Source organism: Mercenaria mercenaria, chromosome 13 (genome assembly GCF_021730395.1).
Source record: "Mercenaria mercenaria strain notata chromosome 13, MADL_Memer_1, whole genome shotgun sequence".
NCBI classification, from domain to species: Eukaryota; Metazoa; Mollusca; class Bivalvia; order Venerida; family Veneridae; genus Mercenaria; species Mercenaria mercenaria.
The window spans coordinates 61,320,196-61,340,783 of record NC_069373.1 but is presented as its reverse complement, the minus strand read 5'-3'; the positions used below and the strand labels follow the sequence as shown (position 1 = coordinate 61,340,783).

The window sequence follows — 20,588 nt, the reverse complement described above, 5'->3', positions numbered from 1 at the left end:
CAAAGTGATCAGATGAATGTATCAGTGGGTCTCTTATTATGCCAAAGAAATATATTTTGCAGATATCAGTCTGTCGTTACACTCTCTTGTTTCTGATCAGTAACTGTAGAGCTTCAAAGCCACATGTCACATAGTTTTGACAATACCTGGACTTCTACGAAAACTGAACCTTTTCCATGTAAAAAAGGGCCATAATTCTGCCAAAATACGTGAAAGAGTTATGTACTCTTGCCTACAGATAAAGACTGTTATAATAAACAAATGTTCCAAGTTGCAAAGCCACATGTCAAATAGTTTTGACAAAACATGGACTTGTACAAAAGCTGAACCAACTTCCAAGTCCAAAAAGGGCCATTATTCAGCCAAAGTACTTGGCAAAGTTATGCATTCTTGCCTACAGATAGAGACTTATAATAAACAAGTGATAAAAGTTTCAAAGCCATATGTCAAATAGTTTACGCAAAATCTGAACTGGTACGAAAAACTTACCAAGATTTGCAAGTTGAAAGGGGCCATAATTCAGTCAAAATCCTTGACAGAGTTATGCACTCTTGCCTAAAACAGGAAATGGTGAAGGTACAGAAGTGTTGAAAGTTCCAAAGCTATATGACAAGAGGTTTTGTCAAAACGTGGACTTGTACAAAAAACTTAACCATGGTGTGACACACAGACAGTGGCGAGTAGGATAGCTCTCCTCTTTAGTTGAAAAGTCGAGCTAAAAATGTTTTACACTTAATAACTATATAATGCTTGGGACATGCCCTTTCTAAGCACATGATGATTTCCTGCAGTAACTAGCTGATCCCTATTATTTATGAGGTCTGTTGGTTAAGATGATCTAGATACTAAAATGGTTTCCAATTAATAAACAAAGAAGGTTTGGGCCTACCGCCATCAAACTTTTTGCAAGGTTGCCTGTGGTTAAGTAGATAAAATCTGAAAAGTAGATCCCTCAGAAGCACTTATTCTTTAAAGCATACTTGACTGTAAATTGCACAATGCCACTATGGAGGACATATGAATTTCCTTGCCAGCTACTGCATATTTTTAGCAAATTCAGACAGATTTTGCATCAGCAAGAAAGGTAGGGTACCTGCTTCAATTGAAGAAAAATTGAACGGTCCTGTCATCATGGAAAAAATAATTCAAGAATGAATGTATTTGCATAAACTTTAATCGCAGTCCTGTTAACTTAAATTACAGAAACTTTTAAAATGCAATATTTCACCAAAGGTTAGAGAATGGTATGTTAATTTATATGAAGTGGATGACAAGTTTTTGAGATGAAGTATACATACATGTAGGCAACATAAGCCGGTCCATTACTACCAACATAACAAAGTGCACTACTGATATATAATATCTATATATAAATACAATCACACTTCTACAATGAAGTCATCTGTTTAAGCTCCCATACAGAATATGAACTCTGTGTACTCGAGACCAATGCCCTTTCTTTGCCTCAGAAATTTTACTCTGACTAGATGTGTCATTCTTTCACTGTTTATCTGTTCTGCAACATGTGAAAATGACTCCATTTAAATGGCAAATACTTCTCAAAATAAATAGACGAATCATTTACAATAGCTTTTGCGTAACAACTGCAAAAATATTGTAAAATGGTAAGTTTTTCATCAGGCAAGATATACAGAACAATATCAGTATTTAGAGGTATCTGCCATTAAAATGTAGATGGTTTTACAAAAACAGTTACTTGTATAAAGTATACTACTTGTGAGCTGTGCCACTTGTAAACATCCCTTGTGGTAAAAATCATATATACTGTGTATAGCAAAGCAACAAAAATAATAAAGATCCTGGCTTTACACAAGCTTATGGCAAGTGTAGTAATATACAGACTAGTGAAATGGTGTGAATATAAAATGAAAGCTAGAGAGCAATGAAGGAATTACCAACACTTGTACACAAATTTAAAATTTCTAGTGATATATGAAACCACTGATTTTATTTTTTACCTTATCTTCAACAAGTTCACTTAATAGTTTTATTTTAAATTTTGTATAATTCTCAGACTTAACTTATACAAAGCAATATAGGACTTGAAACTGTGGACCTGATGGTAACTTTTATTTGTTCTTTTACAATCACACTAAGCACTATTAACCTTCATGGAAATACCAAAGGGGAATTTTCATTTAGTACAGTTATCAACAAGTAAGGAATAAGGTGCTGATCTGATAAAGGTATATCCTTACATAGACCATCCTTCAAAAGATTTTTTCTTACGACTGAAATAAAAACTATCCATTTCAAGACCAAAAATACTGTTTATATGAAACAAGCACGATTCTTAATCCTCAACAACATACAAAAACAGAATTTAAAAAATTCACACCATTTAGTTAAAGGTTGTTAGTGTTGGGAAATATCCGTGTTTAAGAAGCAATTTTTGCAATATTTAAATTTCATTTTTAAAGCAGTATGAAGTATTATCTGGAAGCACTAACTTTAAGATTTTGATTTATAGTTTAGCTTTCAATCCATTTTCACTATGTAATAGTTCTGTAATTCTGCCGGCCATATTGTTATACCATTTGACTTTCTCTTCATACAGCAAACATTCACAACCTCTAGACACAAAACTAACTCTAGTTCGTTAGTTTCTACATGTATTAAAACTGAAGTATTTGATTCGATTTCGCAGCAGTCAGACAGTCATGTGGCACATGTATTTCCATACCATTTACCTCATAAAATCATAAACAACTACTTCTAACAAACTATAAACAACAATATTCACAACAAGAGCTGTCGGAGGACAGCAACGCTCGACTATTCAACAGCCTTGTCGACTGAATGAATACGAAAGTCTAAAAAGGGGCAATATTTAAAAAAAGCAAAATAGGGTTATGGAACCTGCATAGTGCTTATCAGCTCATGACAGTGGACAAGTGTGTGAAGTTTCAATCCATTCCCATTAGTGGGTACTGAGATACCAGCTTACATATAAGAATTTAACCCAAAACTCCTAAGTTTAAAAAGGGGCATAATTTTGTAAAATGCAAAGTTGAGTTATTGACCCTTTGCACTGCATGTCATATCATGACAGTGAACAAGTGTGTGAAGTTTCAATCCTTTCCCATTAGTGGATACTGAGATACCAGCTTACATACAAAACCTTAACCAAAAAATTCTAAGTCGAAAAAGGGGCATAAATTTGTAAAAAAAACAAAACAGAGTTATGGAACCTGCTTTGTGTATGTCAGATCATGACAGTGAACAAGTGTGTGAAGTTTCAATCCATTCCAATTAGTGAGTACTGAGATACCAGCTTACATACAAAACCTTAACCAAAAAATTCTAAGTCGAAAAAGGGGCATAATTTTGTAAAAAAGCTAAATAGAGTTATGAAACCTGTGCAATGTAAGTCAGTTTATCACAGTGAATAAGTGTGTGAAGTTTTAATCCATTCCCACAAGTGGTTGCTGAGATACCAGCTTACATACAAAACCTTAAACAAAAATTTCTATGTCAAAAAAGGGGCATAATTTTGTAAACAAGCAAAATAGAGTTATGGAACCTGTGCAATGTAAGTCAGTTTATCACAGTGAATAAGTGTGTGAAGTTTCAATCCATTCCCACAAGTGGTTGCTGAGATACCAGCTTACATACAAAAACTTAACCAAATCGGGACGCCGACGCATGGGCGAGTCCAATAGCTCTACTATTCTATGAATAGTCGAGCTAAAAATAGAGACATTTTCCATAGCACAAATTAGTGTAATACAGTTTTATAGAGAACTAGAACATAAAACAAGGCTTCTGAATTTCAACACTGTAGAGAAGCTTTTTAAAGCACTTTTTTGTTGAAAACTCCTTGCTTAAAGGGAATGTTAAGTTATATATTTAGTTTTCCAAGTACATGTAACAAAATCAGATCTCTGAGAGAAAATAAACCCTGTGCAAAGCCAGGATTGTACCCTTTGAAAATGCAACTTAGCCAGCTACAAGAAACCTTTGTAGACTGAAAATTAGATAAAGCACTAGATTTCGTAATTAAATTTTTTATTTTAATAAAATACTTCTAAACCGAAGTCGTGTAGAATGCACTTAAGCAGTCCCTGGAAGTTTAAAATGCGCATGCCCTGCAAGCTGGGTGTGGGGCAAAGCAGGGTGTGGTGGCGGCAGCCCCAAACATGTTCATCTAAAAATAAAGTTACCCCTTATAACTTTTAATTCTGAAAACATTTTTAAACTACTTTTATTATAGGGACCGCAGAAGTGCAAATGCTCCTTGAAATCCACTAGACACACTATATTGTCTATTTTAACAAGTTTACTTTACACCTTAATGCTAAAAAGTGAATAAGGGCAATGAATAAGGAGCTCTGTTTAAAATAGTATACTGTGGACTAGGTAATATTTTCAACATTTTTATTCTAGCTAACATTCCCAAATAATGCCAGTCGCTTACTCAAAATATTTGTGAATATTGATCTGCATCATGGCCTATGATACAAACACTAATGTCCACCAATTCTTTACCTAATTAAGGTAGTTCTGCATGTTTGGATCAATTTCTTTTCTGTAATGTAGAATTTGATCAGACCCTAATTTTTCAAATCTTTAGAGTATACTTAGAAAATTAAGCAAATAAAAAATATTGGGTTGTGTGCTTGAATTTTTGCTAGATTTATTTGAAAAATTTGGACCACAAAGGTTTTCATGGGAAATGGGCAAATCACAATTTTGATGACATTTTTAAATAATTTTTTGAATAAGATTTTTTTCTACAATGTAGATTTTGATGAAACTTCTCACAATTATAAAGTAACATATGGTCTATAATATGGTGAAATAAAACATATAGGTCTGTGTGCTGGTTTTTAAGATATCTGACCATGATTAAAGGGATTCATACATTTCAAGCTGATTTTGAGATATTATTTGGAATTATTTAACGTGTCAAACTTCTTTATATCATACTTTATCTCTAGAAAGGTAGTCAAGTTGTCATTTTAAAAATTCTACTAATAGGTTGCCATTTATTCATAAACTGATTTTCTTTTCCGTATGCCTAGTCCAGGGTTTATTCTACGTTATACGGACAAATGATGTTACACCATTACTTCTGGTTTATCAAATGTGCAGAACCACCTTAAGGCTGCTAACAAGAAATCGTTAAATAAAGCTTACTCCATATTTACCTAATCTACAGTATACAGTAATTTCAAATTTCAGTTTGCTCTCAAACATTTGCAGTCTGACTTCTTGCAACATTTTCAAAAATTCTGTTTTAACAGATTTTATAGCATTTCTCTTCAAAAATACTTCAAATCATCTAAGCTCTCTTTCTCACAACTGGTAGCATTAACAACACTTGCAGGGTGGAAAAGACTGTGCAGCTGTATCGATTCAATTAATCTGTCTTAACTTGTTCAAGTAAAGCCTATGCACTAAGCAACAAAAATGATAACAAAGTTTTACAATCAGAAATAAAACCTGGGTTAAAACATCTGAAGATAAACCAGGCAATACGGTATTATCTATATACAAGCTTCAAGATACAAGGCATCCCTTCACACTGAATCTATCATATGAATGCATTTCTTTATATAATATATTCATTGTACTGAAACAAATTTATTTCTAATTATTCCTCAACCAGAAAAAATGGATTAACAAAATAAGTTTTAATGGTTCTGGCTGAAGAAATGACTTTATTTTCAATATGATGATTATTCCAACATTCTTATCTCCCTTGCAAGAAATGTTCTGTTCTAGCAAAAGCACTTAGTCTAAAAATTTCTTAATACAAACATTACCAGTACCTTCAAAAACATCAAATGCAGAAACCCAGATTTCACTTAATTCATTGAAAACAAACGTGGAAATCAGTTTGTAAAAAGAAGCTGAATTTCAGCTAATGGCAATGTATCTATCCCTCAAGAAATAACACATGGGTACGAACAAAATGTCACTAGTGGATCTGGCTAGGGCAGATAGAGTATAGCCTGTTAAGATATTATGTCTACAACATGTACTAGGAGTTTAACCATGGGTGTAGTAGACACTCTCCGGCAGTGGCTCGCTTCTCAGGTTCAAACTGCAACATTGGAGTCAGGAAATCAGCAAATGCCTGGGCCTCTTCAGGATCCCACTCATACTTCTCAGACAGAACTTCAAATAATCCCCATGGTTTCAACTTGGTTATGTTTCTCAATTCACCTGAAAGTAGAACACACACACCCTGTAGAATTCTTAAAAAGTTTCTTTGAAATATTAACTTCTAACCTACCTTATTTCACTTAGTTTTAAATCTACCATACCAGGGTTCCATGATTTTTCAATGTTAAGTTAAGAAAATTAATTACAAAAAAAAAAAATTAAATGCTTTACCAATTTGCAGTTTGTGAATGTTTCATACTTGATTAGGTATTTATCAGGTACTTATAATGCAATAATTAATGCATAAACTATTATAATTAAAAAGGGCCTTTCGGTTATTTCCTCAACTAAGACAACTACATTTCATCCATTCAGAGTATGAAATACCTACTGACACAGACGAAACCAATTAGTCTGTTTCTGTGGTGGTTGCAATTTTTCAAACCAACCTCTGATATACTGGGGCTTGTTATATATCTGCTAAATATATTCATATGGATAAATTTCCTCGACCAAAAACACTGAATTGAAATGAAGTGCAGAAAACTGAAAGGGCACCGACATGAAAATGAAAAATTTGAAAGTTTCTCAAAACAAAGAATCTTTTAATTACCTTTCCTATTAAAGAATTCTCTCGAGTATTTTCCAGACAGTGCTATATGTCGAGGTATAGGTCCCAGCAGTTCTATGATGTGTGCAAGATGATCCTCATCTCTGGAGTACTCCTCCCCTCCAGAATGTGGCTCAAACAAATAATCACCTGTTGCCAACTCAAATGCCTGAAAACAGATCACCAAGTTCAGACAACAGTAACAATACTGTGAACATTTTCTGTCACAAAAAATAAACATCCTAAAAAATATAAAAGCCTATTCATTATTTATATGTCAACTGAAAATATCTCATCAGAAATGCTCTTTTTTGAGCAGTCAAACACTATAACAAGAAGTGTTGTAGAATTCCATTGCATTTCATCTGTAGTCTACACGTTTTAGTTAAAACATAATACAACTGAAATCTACATCAAATAGTGTATTCACCCTCCTCTAACACCCCCCAAATTATCATTGTGATCAATATAATCTATTCAAGCAAACATGCTGTTCTAATTACAGTTAATCATGTATTACATACACCTATTGTTTTTATATGTGACTTAAAATATTCAACCATGTCATTTAGGAATAATATTTTTCAACTTAGTTTAAACATTTTCAGTCTAAAGTGAACAGTTACCTTAACCTTTGACCTTGAAGTCCCAAAACAGTAAAAGTGATCTTATATGACCACAAGATATTTCACTGCTGTAGGCCTAATGCCAATGTGACCTTCACCACTGACATACTACCCTGCTCCCCCAAACAAAATACAGTTATTGATTGGAAACCAAGTTTTGGGGCCACTAAGACATTTATCATTGACTTTAAAACAAGTCAGGTTTGATCAACCTGCCATAGGCATTAACAGCTGCAGGCCAATTTTTGTAACCCACTGACCTCCAAACTGAAGGGGGTCACTAACTGGCCACAGGCAATCATCCTATGAAGTTCTAGGCCAAGGTGTTATCCAAAGAATGGGTTGAAACTTTTACCTCACCTTTGATCTACTGATCCCAGAAACAATAGGGATCATCTCTTCATCACATTTAGTCACAAAAAGAAGTCTGACAGCTGTGTGCCCAAGCAATCTTCATTTCTTAGAAACTTTCAGTGTCAGGCTCACAATTACCTTGACCTATAACCTATTAACCCATAAAACAATGCAGACCTAAGGCAATCATCTACTCTAGGCCTAAACACTTTCCAGTTATAGATCAGAAATCAGCCGTCTACCTACAAACTGACCTACAAAAGCACAACAGTATATCTCCCTGAGAGGAGGCATAATAATATTGCCACTTAACGATGTGTGATTTGGATTCTGTCTGACTTACCATACAAGCTGTACTCCAGATATCAGCTGGAGGACCATACCCTGCCCCAACTAAAACTTCAAGACATCTGTACTGCCGAGTCTGTATGTCTTCTGTGAAATGATGATACTGAAACAATAAATGTTCATGTTTTTTTTTTTGTTATGGTTTAAGTTACACCATCAAAATGTTTCAGTTCTAAAGGTTAAGGAAGACCCCAAGTAGCTCTCCAGGCAAAGGTGAACATGTTAGCACAAAGGTTGAAAAATGACCTAAAGCAAGCCAGCTATAACTTCCTAAAATGGAAGGATTCCACCCACATGTAGGGTTTTGGTCTCACGGCAGTGAAGGGCAACTGATCAGAAGAAAGCTGTCTTCACCATTGGGCCAAATGTTTCTTTTCAGTTCACAAACACAGCTATTTAATTCTAACTACTGGAACAGCTACATAAAAATGACCACACCTTGTACTGTACACAAAAATATCTATTTTATCATTTTAACCTTCATTCTTTGACTAATCATGCTACACGATTGTGACAATATTTACATATAATTTTGCTGAATATAGAGAATGTGTATACTCACAGTCCAGCAGGCATTACCCAGATCTGCCAGTTTACATGGGATGTCACAGATTTCTCTAACAGGATCAAAAACAACTGAAATGTACACAATACATTTATGATAACTTATTTCAAATGTGCAGGCTAGTATATACTTTACTGCTGTTCAATAAAAGTGACATTACACAAACCAAAAGACGGGGTTACAAAACGGCAATATACACCTGAAGGTTTAGTATAAAAAATTTTGGGGTGTAGGTGTTGGTGGCGAGAGAGTAGTTTTAAATTCGACTCCAGACACAAAAAAATATGATCTGACATTTGAGCTCAATCTGTGACCTTGACTTCTGACCTACTGACCCAGTTCATAAGCTCCGAAAATTGTTTCAATGACTACCATATTAATGTTTAGTCTTAAGTCAATACCTTGAATGGTTATCAAGTTTACTCTGGAGATTAAATATGACATAAGATTTGACCTTGCTTTAACCTTGACCTAGTAACCTGGATCATACAATCTGCACATATCTCATCGCTAACTACCTATGTGCCAAATTTAATAGCTTGAATGGTTATAAAAGTATACTTAGACAGGATACATGACAAATTTGACATTTTCAGCTCCATTTATGATCTTGACCTTTGACCTACTGACTTGGTTCATGCACTCAGCATATCATCTCATCACCACCTACCTATGTTTAAAGAATTTAAGTCAATACCGTAATCAGTTATTTAGTTATGCCCTTGACTTGAAATATGACAGACAGATGCACTTGCCATCACACAATACCTCACTTTTTCTAATACGGGTATAAAACCTTTTTGTCTACACAATTAAATCCTTATATCTATTTTTATAAAACATCTTTCATCCTCATTTAGCAGGAAATTAAATTAACAGCTGACAACAGAAAGAAAACAGATTTAAATTTTCTTACAAAAAAAAAAAAAATCCAAAAACTAAAAGGTGAAGTGAATAAATTTCTACAAAATTACCATCATTCATTGAGGAAGCATCACCATCACCTTTCTCCTGGTCACCATCAGGAGCATCCTGCTCTGTCTCTTCGTTACCTTGACTCCGCCCATCTGATTCTTGATCCATTACATTATCATCACAGTTAGTTGTAACACTCACTTCATTGTCAACTGTGCCAGCCTCAACACTGGCCGTCTCCTTTACAGGAGAATCATGTCCATTACACTCTGACACTGACACACTTAAAGAATCTCCACTCGTTGATGTTGAAATACCTTTACTTGTTTCAACAGTAGGAGATTCACAATCAGTGATATTTGGATTTTTCATATCGAGGTTTTCCTTTTGGTCGACAATCTTACACACATTGTTTTGTAGAGATTCTGAGGAATTTTTCAGGTTTTCTTCCTGTTCTCTTAGACTTGACTTATCAAGTGTATCTGTAACAAAAATTCCAAATTAATTACTTAAAATCATAAGTATGGTTCTTTATTTATGGATCAAAGTTTTAATTGCGATACATCACCACGAATATGTTCATGAAATACATGTCAATATTCCAGGTAGCATTCAGTGATGCTTAAAGTAATTAATTATAAATACAGGCACACTTTTATGAAATCTATCTGAATTTTCAACAAATAGAGAAAAACAAGAGGGCCCTGATGGCCCTATATCGCTCACCCGATTAAGACTATTTAAGATGAGTATTGAAATCTGTATCAAACATAATACATGTGGTCCAAATCTTTTTGCTGTAGCTTCAAAAACAAGAAAGTAGGTCAGGACTAAGACGTTAAAATTTAGCACTGAAATCTTTCTGGAAAGTTTTTGACATGGTCTAAATTTCTATGCTGTTAAGATCGGTGTGCAAAACTGTATATGTCATCCAAATTGCAAGGCTGTATCTCAAACAAGAGCACCGCCTTGCGGGTGCTGACGCTCATCTGATTTTTTTTGTCGTAATAGAAATATTGTCCTACCCATGATTTTCTAAGTCTAAAAAAGGGCCATCATTCTTGCAAACCCAGGATAGAGTTAATTTCTTGTGTACATGTCCACTTATGATGTGAAAAATCTGTTGCAAGTTTTAAAAGCAATAGCTTTATAGTTTATGAGAAAAGTTGACTTAAACATAATACCCAACCAAGAAATGACTTTTCTAAGTCCAAAAGGGCAATAATTATTGCAAAAAGCAGGATGGAGTTATCTTGCTTGCTGTACAGGGTCAGCTTATGATGGTGAACAAGTGTTGCAAGTTTCAAAGCAATAGCTTTGATAGTTTAAGAGAAAAAGTTGACCTAAACATAAAACTTAACCAAGAAATCTGATATTTTCTAAGTCAAAAAGGGGCCATAAATCTTGCAAAAAGCAGGATGGAGTTATGTTTCTTGCTATACAGGGTCAACTTATGATGGTAAACAAGTGTTGCAAGTTTTAAAGCAATAGCTTTGATAGTTTTAGGATAAAAGCTGACCTAAACATAAAACTTAACCAAGAAAACTGATTTTCTAAGTCCAAAAGGGGCAATAAATCTTGCAAAAAGCAAGATGGAGTTATGATTCTTGACGTACAGGGTCTGCTTATGATGGTGAACAAGTATTCCAAGTTTCAAAGCAATAGCTTTGATAGTTTAGGAGAAAAGTTGACCTAAACATAAAACTTAACCAAGAAATCTGATATTTTCTAAGTACAAAAGGGGCCATAAATCTTGCAAAAAGCAAGATGGAGTTATGTTTCTTGCTATACAGGGTCAGCTTATGATGGTGAACAAGTATTCCAAGTTTCAAAGCAATAGCTTTGATAGTTTAGGAGAAAAGCTGACCTAAACATAAAACTTAACCAGGCAACGCCGACGCAGACGCCGACGCCGACAACCGCTCAAGTGATGACAATAACTCATCATTTTTTTTCAAAAAATCAGATGAGCTAAAAACAAAAATGTAGGTCAGAAGGTCAAGGTCTTAGTCAAGTAACCCCTAATTACTTGGAGTCATCAGGTAATTATAATTAAACAGTCTAGGAAATATGATCAGATAATTTTTGAAGTATATTTTCCTATATAACTCATACACAAGTGACCCCTGGGGTGGGGCCTCTTTTCACCCCAGGGGCATAATTTGAAAAATTCTGTTAGAGAACCACTAAGCAATGCATACGAAATATCAAAGGCTTGTGCCTTGAACTTTCAGACAAGAATTTTTTTCTTCCCTATGTAATGTAAAACTTGCGGCCCCCGGACAGGGCCTCTTTTCACCCCAGTGGCATAATTTGAACAATTATGGTAGAAGACCTCTAGGCAATGCAACATACCAAATATCAAATGCTTTGGCCTTTCAGTTTCAGACAAGAAGATTTTTAAAGTTTTTTTCCTATATAAGTCTAAGTAATAAAACTTGGGACCCACTGGGTGGGGCCTCTATTCAGGTAAGGGGCATAATTTGAATACTCCTGGTGAAGGACCACTAGGCAATGCTACATATCAAATATCAAAAGCCTAGGCCTTGCAGTTTCAAACAAAAAGATTTTTAAAGTGTTTCCTATATAAGTCTATGTAAAAATTGGTACCCCCGGGGCAGGGCCTCTTTTCACCCTAGGGGCAAAATTTGAACAGTGTTAGTAGACAACCATAAGGCAATGCTACATACCAAATATCAAAGGTCTAGGTCTTGTGGTTTCAGACAAGAAGATTTTTTTAAAGTTTTTTCCTATATACAAGTCTATATAAACCATGTGACCCCTGGGGCAGGCCATATTTGACCCTAGGGGAATAATACGAATAATCTTGGTAGAGAACCACTATATAATGCTAAATACCAAATATCATAGCCCTAGGCCCTGCGGTTTTGGACAAGAAGATTTTTTAAGTTTTTCCTTTTGGTTGCCATCTTTTGGTTGCCATGGCAACCAGAGTTCTGATTGAATTAAATTCTTTGAACAATTTTGAAAGGGCCACCCAGGATCATTCGTAAAGTTTGTGTAATTCGCCCGTGGTTTTCAGAAGAGATTTTTTTAGAATTGTTGACGGACACACACGCACACTGAGCGGTCACAAAAGCTCACCATGAGCCTTTGGCTCAGGTGAGCTAACAACCACCAGCAGTGACATACTGGCTGATAAACTTAAATCATGATCTTACGGGCACCAAGATAAAGTTTTTACATAAACTATCTTTGATCATTCTACTGTAAAAAAAAAAAAAAAAAAAAAAAAAAATTGCGTTTTTTCCTATTTATGGTTTTTTATATATACTGCTATAGGAAATCCTGTATTCTTATATACGCTTGCAAGAAGATTTATTTAATTTTCCTTTTGTTGCATTTTGTTAGGCAACAAGATTCTGATAATTAGTAATTCTGATACAATTTTGGCCCCAGATCACGTAAGTTTTGTTAATGCTGCACCCGTGTTTTCAAGATTTTTTTAGGATTGACGGAAACGGCGTAAGACGACACTACGCACAAAGCTCACCGTGACATACTGTTGATAAACTTAAATCATGATCTTAGGGCACCAAGATAAAGTTTTTACATAAACTATCTTTGATCATTCTACTGTAAAATTTTCACAACCTATTTCAAATTCTCCTGACTGACAGGAGTTGCTAACACAATCAACTTGTTATAGAACCATTGTACGATCATCTAGTCAATAATGCTATCTGACTAGAATTGGTATCTAGATTTCATTTTCAATTTTATTATGGAATTCAATGTCCACAGTAAAATTTCCCTAAATTTCAACAAATACAGGGGTTTCATTAAGAGCTGAGGGGAGGGGGGATTTTTTCCTGCTGTAGTGGTCTTAAGTTTTTCGCGGGAGGGTGCCCAAACACCCTCTACTTGGCAACTTCAACCTTCAACAACTAATGAAACCCTGTACATGTAGTCTTTTTGTTTGGTACGAGTTTGATATTACTTTCAACAGCAATTTGGACAGTTAACTGACCTCCCAAATTGACAACTTTTACAAATAAATTGTTTTTCATGAAAAATATATCTCTCCCACCACCTACCACACAGAAATTGTGTGATACAAGGGCAGTAACACTGCTGAAAATCATCAAACAGGAAAATGCAGACAAATTGTACAACTAGGCTTGCCAATAATCACTCAATGGAAGTTTAGAGTAAATCTGCCTTGTGGTGCTGGAGGAGCTGTCTGGACAAACTTTTTGACAGATGGACCGCACTAAATCAATATGTCTCCCCAACTACGTTTGGGAGACATAAGTAAAAGTGGAGAACAAATGATTTCTGACACAGTATCTGTTTTCAATTCCTCACAAAGAACTCCCTCATCAGGCTATTAAGTTGAAGATAATACTCTCCTTACCAAGATAATGGACAAGCTTAAGCTAGCAGCAGTTGTAGTATCTTTAAACTACTGACTGTATGATCCAGTCATTTTCTGTAGACCTTACCTTTGTCACTGGATTTGTTTGGATTGGCATTATTGTTCTGCTGACTGAGAATATTTATGTCATTTTCATTGTTAATGGTGATGTTTACAGTGTTGTCTATTTTTGGTGTATCACTGGTAGTAGTTGTGGCGGTGGTGGGCGTGTCAGTATTGTTGACAGGCTGGTTGGTGGGCGGGGCAGCATCAGGGTCGTTGTTTTCAACCACCACACTATTACGATTGCTGCTATCACAGTTTGGCTCATTGGTGTCGGCCGCAATCAAAGATCTCTGAAATACAAGTTGTAAAGTCATATAGATAACAGGGAAGAAAAATAAAATAAAGGTAAGTCTGTAAGTATGTTCAAGAAGAATAATTGCTTAAAAAATTAAGTAAAACTTCACACACTTTGTTAAAGTGTGTTCTTCTTTCATAGAACCAGGTGCTTAATTTTTGACAAAAACTGTATGCAGTAGAATTCATTATTTTCAGTAGATATCATGTAGATTGCTGTCAGATATCACACAAATGAAAACTTAATCATCCATTGAACAGCACAAAATGTTACCCTGCATTTTTGTTTTTGTTTTTGGTTTTGGTTCAACATCGCACCGGCACAATTATAGATCTTATGGCTACTTTCCAGCTTTGATGGTGGAGGAAGACCCCAGGTGCCCCTACGTGCATTATTTCATCACAGGCGGGAACCTGGGTAGAACCACCGACCTTCCATAAACCAGCTGGATGGCTTCCTCACATGAAGAATTCAAAACCCAGAGTGAGGCTCGAACCCACATTGGTGAGGGGCAATTTGAAGTCAGTGACCTTAACCACTTGGCCACAGAGGCCCCTCTGCATTAAATTTTGTATATCAGGTTTCTATATTAAGTATCAAATGAAACCTAATAGCAACCAAACAGATTTATTCCTCAAAAGTCAATATAGTCTGTATTTCCTTCTATTAACAATGTAATTAACAAATGCAAAAATAAAGAAATTATCCAAATAATTTTTGACATGTATATATCTGGCTATTCAGTAATGTCTTCTCTTACAATGTTACAAGGCTACCTGTTGTTCTCACAGTAAATCACAGAGAATAACAGACTACTAATGAATAACAGACAACCTGACAATTGTTTATTCTTATCATCCTGTATTTACATTAAATGTTCATCTATACCTCTTTTTTTTTTGTTTCATATGTAACTTAAACAGTTTTTGCCTCTATAAATTGAATGCAATGACTGTGAGTGCAGACTGATTAAAAAAACAACAAAAAAAACCCAAAAAACTGAATAATGACTAAGTAGACTGATAATAAAAGTACACAAATAAGAAATAAAATTGTATATAGTTTGTATTATTGGCCAAGATGCTCCTTGCTGTCTGATTTATGTTAGACTTGTTTAAGAAGCTGAAATGATTCATATCATATTTTTATATCTGTTTCATTTCCTTATTTTGCTATCAGAAACAATGAGTTGCACAATGAATTTACATGAAGCATTACTGTGAAACCATTAAAGTTGTTGAAATAAAATTTTGTGGTTTCTGTCAGAATGGCTCTTTTATGTCTGTTTGATAGGATTTTATTTTTGTAAACCAACGGAAACAAAAAATTCATGTAAAACTAGTCCTCCATAAATAATAACGATTTCACAGTAATTATTAAGCTAGTGAGCTGTACAATCTGCGAGTGTTTTTAACAAATAAAAGGAAATTAAATATATGAAGAAGTTTAAAGCAATATAACAAAGAGGATTTAACAATGCAAAGAGTATTCAAGTAGAAATACAAATGAAAACTTGAATGGGAAGACATTAAATATTTATAAGGAAATCATTATTTAAGGCAGATAAAGTTGTAAAACCCCAGTGATTTATGTGTCATCTTTCTATGGTGCTAAATTAAGCATAGAGACTCAACAGTTGGCAATCTGCATCAGGAAATAATCTCATAACTGCAATAAGTAGAGTTCAACAGCCTGTAGTGTATGGCCAAACAACTACCACTGATGAGAAAAACAGACTCTTTATTACCATAGTTGTTCTCTTGATAGTTCTAGCAATACAAATTGTCTAATTTCCACATTATTTAAAGTGAGTTTCCTCCCTTATCAATGATTAGGCAACAGTTTATGTATAGAGTATAATTAAGAGAATACAATGTTAAAACAAGACAGTATTGAGAGAGGTTGTACCTGGGTTTGTTGTGAGTCACTAGCAGCTACGTCTTGCTCCTGATGCTCGGACTCATCAGTGAGCTGTGTAATATATAAACAACCTGTGTATACACCATGCAAACTTCAACTACAGTGTCAAATGTGCACTTTTACATTATCTTTTTAAAATTTTACAATGTTCAATCTCCTTACATAATACAATGCTTTCATTTTTTCTTCATGGTTTGATACCGTGTCTGTGGCATTCGCTTAAGAATGTGGATTTTATGCCAAGTACTGCCATATTATTCACAATTATCACGAGAATAAAATTACGGACTAGTGATTTTTGGATTAACTGCCTTTCATCAGATAATCAAGAACTGCTCTCCACATTTAAATAAGCAACTTCATTACAATCAATGACCTTTTACACTGGCACTCTGCTACTCTACCTGACAAACTAAACAGCCCCACTACAACATCAGTGGTATAGTATTAAATATACTGCTGCAAAATCTATCATCATATGATCAAAATAAAAATAAAATTATTTTGCAAATTGTGCAAAAATTTAGAAAAATTAAAAAGTGCACTAATCTATGCTACAACATAGTAAGTGAGCTCTATTTTGTGAAAAATTGCACTGCTGAAGCATGTCTGAAATCTCCAGCAATTCTATATATGGCATTCCTATTTCTAATAACAAAAAGTTCTAACAGCATGCAATTTCTAGATTTTTAACTAATGATTCCATGTTTTGTTTTGGGTTTAACAATGTTTTTTTCAGTATTTCAAACATACACGGCTGTCATTTAATCTAAACACTTTCCTGGATTCCATACCATTATCAATTGTTTTCTATGAATATCTATGAAACCAGAGGTATTCTATACCAGTATCAACCTGTTCGCCATAAGTAACTTGTAACTTGCCCCTATGGAACCAGATGTGCAGCATGAATGTGTTCAGTCAATCATCACTAGGAACATACAAATCACCACAATGACCTAAGGGCAACTGATTGCATGTCTTGTGTTATACAATAACATATTGAGCTAATATGGCTGACCATATATACATTCTAAATACAGTAAAAAAAATCCCCGCCCCCCCAAAAAAAATGCGTCAAATATTTGGCCAGGCTTCTTCAACTGTACATACTGATAGGTAATTATCACCCATTTTTACAGAAGATATTCTTAGACTGAAATATCGTAATAACTTATCTTTAAGAAAGAAGAAACAAAACTGCTATTTTGGTGTGAAAAATAAGTCTTTCTTCTGCTAAACCGATTGCTTAAATTGGCAATGCAAAGTAAAATTTTACAATCTGTAAAGGTGAAAAACACTGCAACAAACCTCTAAATTCATAAAAGCACGCCTGATTAAATGATGCAGAACCATTTGCATTTAATTTCATCAACACTGATTAAATGGATCATATCTTCTGTGATTGGACACTTTCTTATAACTTCATTTATTGATAAAAGATCAGATAAAATTCTCAAAACCATATTTTTTCACAGGTACTTAAGGTACATGCAACTATTGCAAAGGCAAAAGCAATAGCTTTATAAATTTGACTGCATTTCAAGCTTCACTGCATGCTTTAAGCCGACAATGATGAAATGTTTACTATTACAAGCAAGTATATAATCTGCTCATACATCCCATTGTACTACAAACAGCCAAGACTTTATAATTTGTTAAATTTATCAGTAGGAAAATGTATGTCAAAGAAAACATGAAAACAAAACAACCAAGAAAAGAAATGAGACACAAAATAAAATCACATCAAAATACACTAACAGACTTCAACTTTCACAAGTGACACTAGTTCAAAATTTTCAAATCTTAAGTTAATTACTGTATAACATCTGCATGTGGGTCACTATAATAAAATTGTTTGATTAAAGCACTCACATGAGTATTTCAATGAAGTTACAAGAACAACTGGGGATGAGGAAAATTTTATAATTCCTGGTGGATGTATCTAGGGATTCATTCATTAAAGGTTCACAACAGCTTTGGTTATAATGTGTCAGTCATCCTTTTTTGATATCAAAAGCACAAAGCATATTAATTCCTTATTATTTCCTATCAAATATTTGTCATAGGTTTGATTGATTAACATAGTAAAAGTATTGTGGAATCCATTCGTTTTAATTACCTGCAAATATGAGTTTGACAGTGTACGTTATGTGTAACATTGACAGTTGGGCTTTCTAGCAGTGTTCTGCTTAGAATCAAACATGCCGTTTAGCCCCTAGTATTTTCATAATGAAACAACTGATGCTCCTGGACCAATTTTATCGTAATATTTGTAATATTTATCCAAGATTCCTGCGAGATCCCGGCTGGCACGTTTAAAAGATGACCAATTTGTGCAATGGTACAAGAATGCAGAGTTAAGTTAAATCCATTCAAGTGGTTCATAAATGTTTTATTTCTGACTTCTGCAGGAAAACAGATCAAATGATTTATGAGGTTCTTGAAAGAAATTTTCCATGTTTAGATCTCTCATACCCTGCACACAACAGTAAAACATTTGATCAAACTTGAGAAAGGTCCATGTAAAGATGCTACAGACCAAATATGATTAAGGGCCATAAAGCAAGCATTTAAACCATTTTTCCATTTTCATCTTTGACAACCTATTTGTATTGTGGAACAAAACCAGTTCAGCTAATTAAGAGGTATGTCCTTTAAGGATACTATAGACCAAATCTGGTGAACATCCTTCAAGCAATTCATAATGTCTTTAAAGAAAGACATTTTATGGACTACTGCTACTTATGCAGACATATCCACCTATCCTTAAGTTTTTGATGAGCCACTGGTCTGAGTATACTTATAACAATAATATATCTACTATTCAAAATGTATACATATATTTTATACTGGGTTCACAACATATAATCAATTATTGTGTCATCTTGTGAGTGCTGAAATCTCTGACATGAGGTTAAGGCTTCTACAACATTTTTTTTACCTTTTCCTGCTCTGCCTCTGTTATCTGCTGCATCTGGAGATCCATCAACTGTTGCTGCTTCTTGGCTTTCTTTTTTAACTTCTTCTTTTTATTTTTGGACATTTTTGCAGCATCAACTGGTTTTTCTTTTGGAGCTGTGCTGACTGGTACAAGAAAGAAAACAACTTAGTCTATATGTCAAATATGACTAAAAAAAACCTTTCCACAAACATCAGTTAATAGTTCCTTGAAAAATAGTTTAAGGAAAAACAAACTATAAAGTCTTTTTCTTGAATAATAATTGATGTAATCAGGGTCAAAAAGGAACAAACATTACACACTGACCGAAATATATACAACTGATGTAGAATCCTATTCTGAATAGAAAGAAAATTATCTAGATATCAAACTAATGTCGCACTTTGTAATGTTTCGCTTATATCAACAACAAGAACAAGTAGTACCTGCTGATCCAGGCAGTTTAACTCCCATTTTTTGCCATTCATATGCGTCTGCTGCCAACTTTCTTATATATGGTTCATCAACACATATAAGTACATTCTCTGGTTTTATATCTGTATGGATTATCTTGCATTTAGCATGCAGATAATGTAAGCCTTGCAAGACCTGAAAGTAAGTCAAACCAATGTAACAAAGTTTCTTTTATCCTTGTAATACTCTTGAAAGCCTTAAGTCTTTGTGTAGCAGGTACACGAAATAAGCAGGAACATCTTAGTGATTATGTAACAGTTCCCTTATTTCAATTACACCAGTTCTGGACTTCCCTGGCTTTTTAGAAACAACTGCATATTTTGCAAAAGAATGTTTCTTTTTATCACTGATTTGTACAACTGTTCTGTGGAAGAAACTCTATAAGGACAGCAGTTTTGTACAACAACATAATTGAGCCGTGCCATGGGAAAACCAACATAGTGGGTGTGCGACCAGCATGGATCCAGACCAGCCTGCGCATCCGCGCAGTCTGGTCAGGCTCCATGCTGTTCGCTTTTAAAGCCTATTGGAATTGGAGAAACTGTTAGCGAACAGCATGGATCCTGACCAGACTGCGAGGATGCGCAGGCTGGTCTGGATCCATGCTGGTCGCACACCCACTATGTTGGTTTTCCCATGGCACGGCTAATATAACTTGAAAAACTATTGTTTTTGCTGGGTTTCAGATCCCCCCATCACAATTCAGGTTGAAAGACAATTTTCCAGCTTTAAATGGTGGAGGAAGAGCCCAAGTGCCCTCCAATCATTATTTCCAGCATATATAAGCCCCTGGTTAGAAGCACTGACCTTGAGTACCAACTGGACGGATTCCTGAAATGAAAGAATTCTACATCCCTTTCAGGGTTTTGAACCAACAGAGGCAAAGGGCAAGAGCCAGAGAGGCCTTGATTGAATCAGATTCTAAATTATCCTAAAACATACCATTTATAAAGAACATTTGCAT

At 34.7% G+C, this 20,588-nt stretch overlaps 1 protein-coding gene across 4 annotated transcripts in view; it reads right to left on the bottom strand.

Annotated features, from left to right (window-relative positions):
- Positions 1 to 1,156: 1,156 nt before the first annotated feature.
- Positions 1,157 to 20,588, bottom strand: part of LOC123529083 (SRSF protein kinase 3-like) — an 80,902-nt gene continuing 61,470 nt past the window's right edge. For 3 of the 4 annotated variants that reach the window (XM_053522000.1, XM_053522003.1, XM_045309286.2), the window contains 9 exons: positions 19,597 to 19,759; positions 19,154 to 19,296; positions 16,198 to 16,260; positions 14,017 to 14,284; positions 9,610 to 10,032; positions 8,633 to 8,706; positions 8,066 to 8,173; positions 6,746 to 6,911; positions 1,157 to 6,192 (listed from right to left, as the gene is read on the bottom strand). In XM_053522000.1, coding sequence (XP_053377975.1) covers positions 6,008 to 6,192; positions 6,746 to 6,911; positions 8,066 to 8,173; positions 8,633 to 8,706; positions 9,610 to 10,032; positions 14,017 to 14,284; positions 16,198 to 16,260; positions 19,154 to 19,296; positions 19,597 to 19,759 — 1,593 coding nt within the window. In that variant the 3' untranslated portion in view covers positions 1,157 to 6,007. The remainder of the gene's footprint in view (positions 6,193 to 6,745; positions 6,912 to 8,065; positions 8,174 to 8,632; positions 8,707 to 9,609; positions 10,033 to 14,016; positions 14,285 to 16,197; positions 16,261 to 19,153; positions 19,297 to 19,596; positions 19,760 to 20,588) is intronic. The other variant, XM_053522002.1, reaches the window with a different exon arrangement.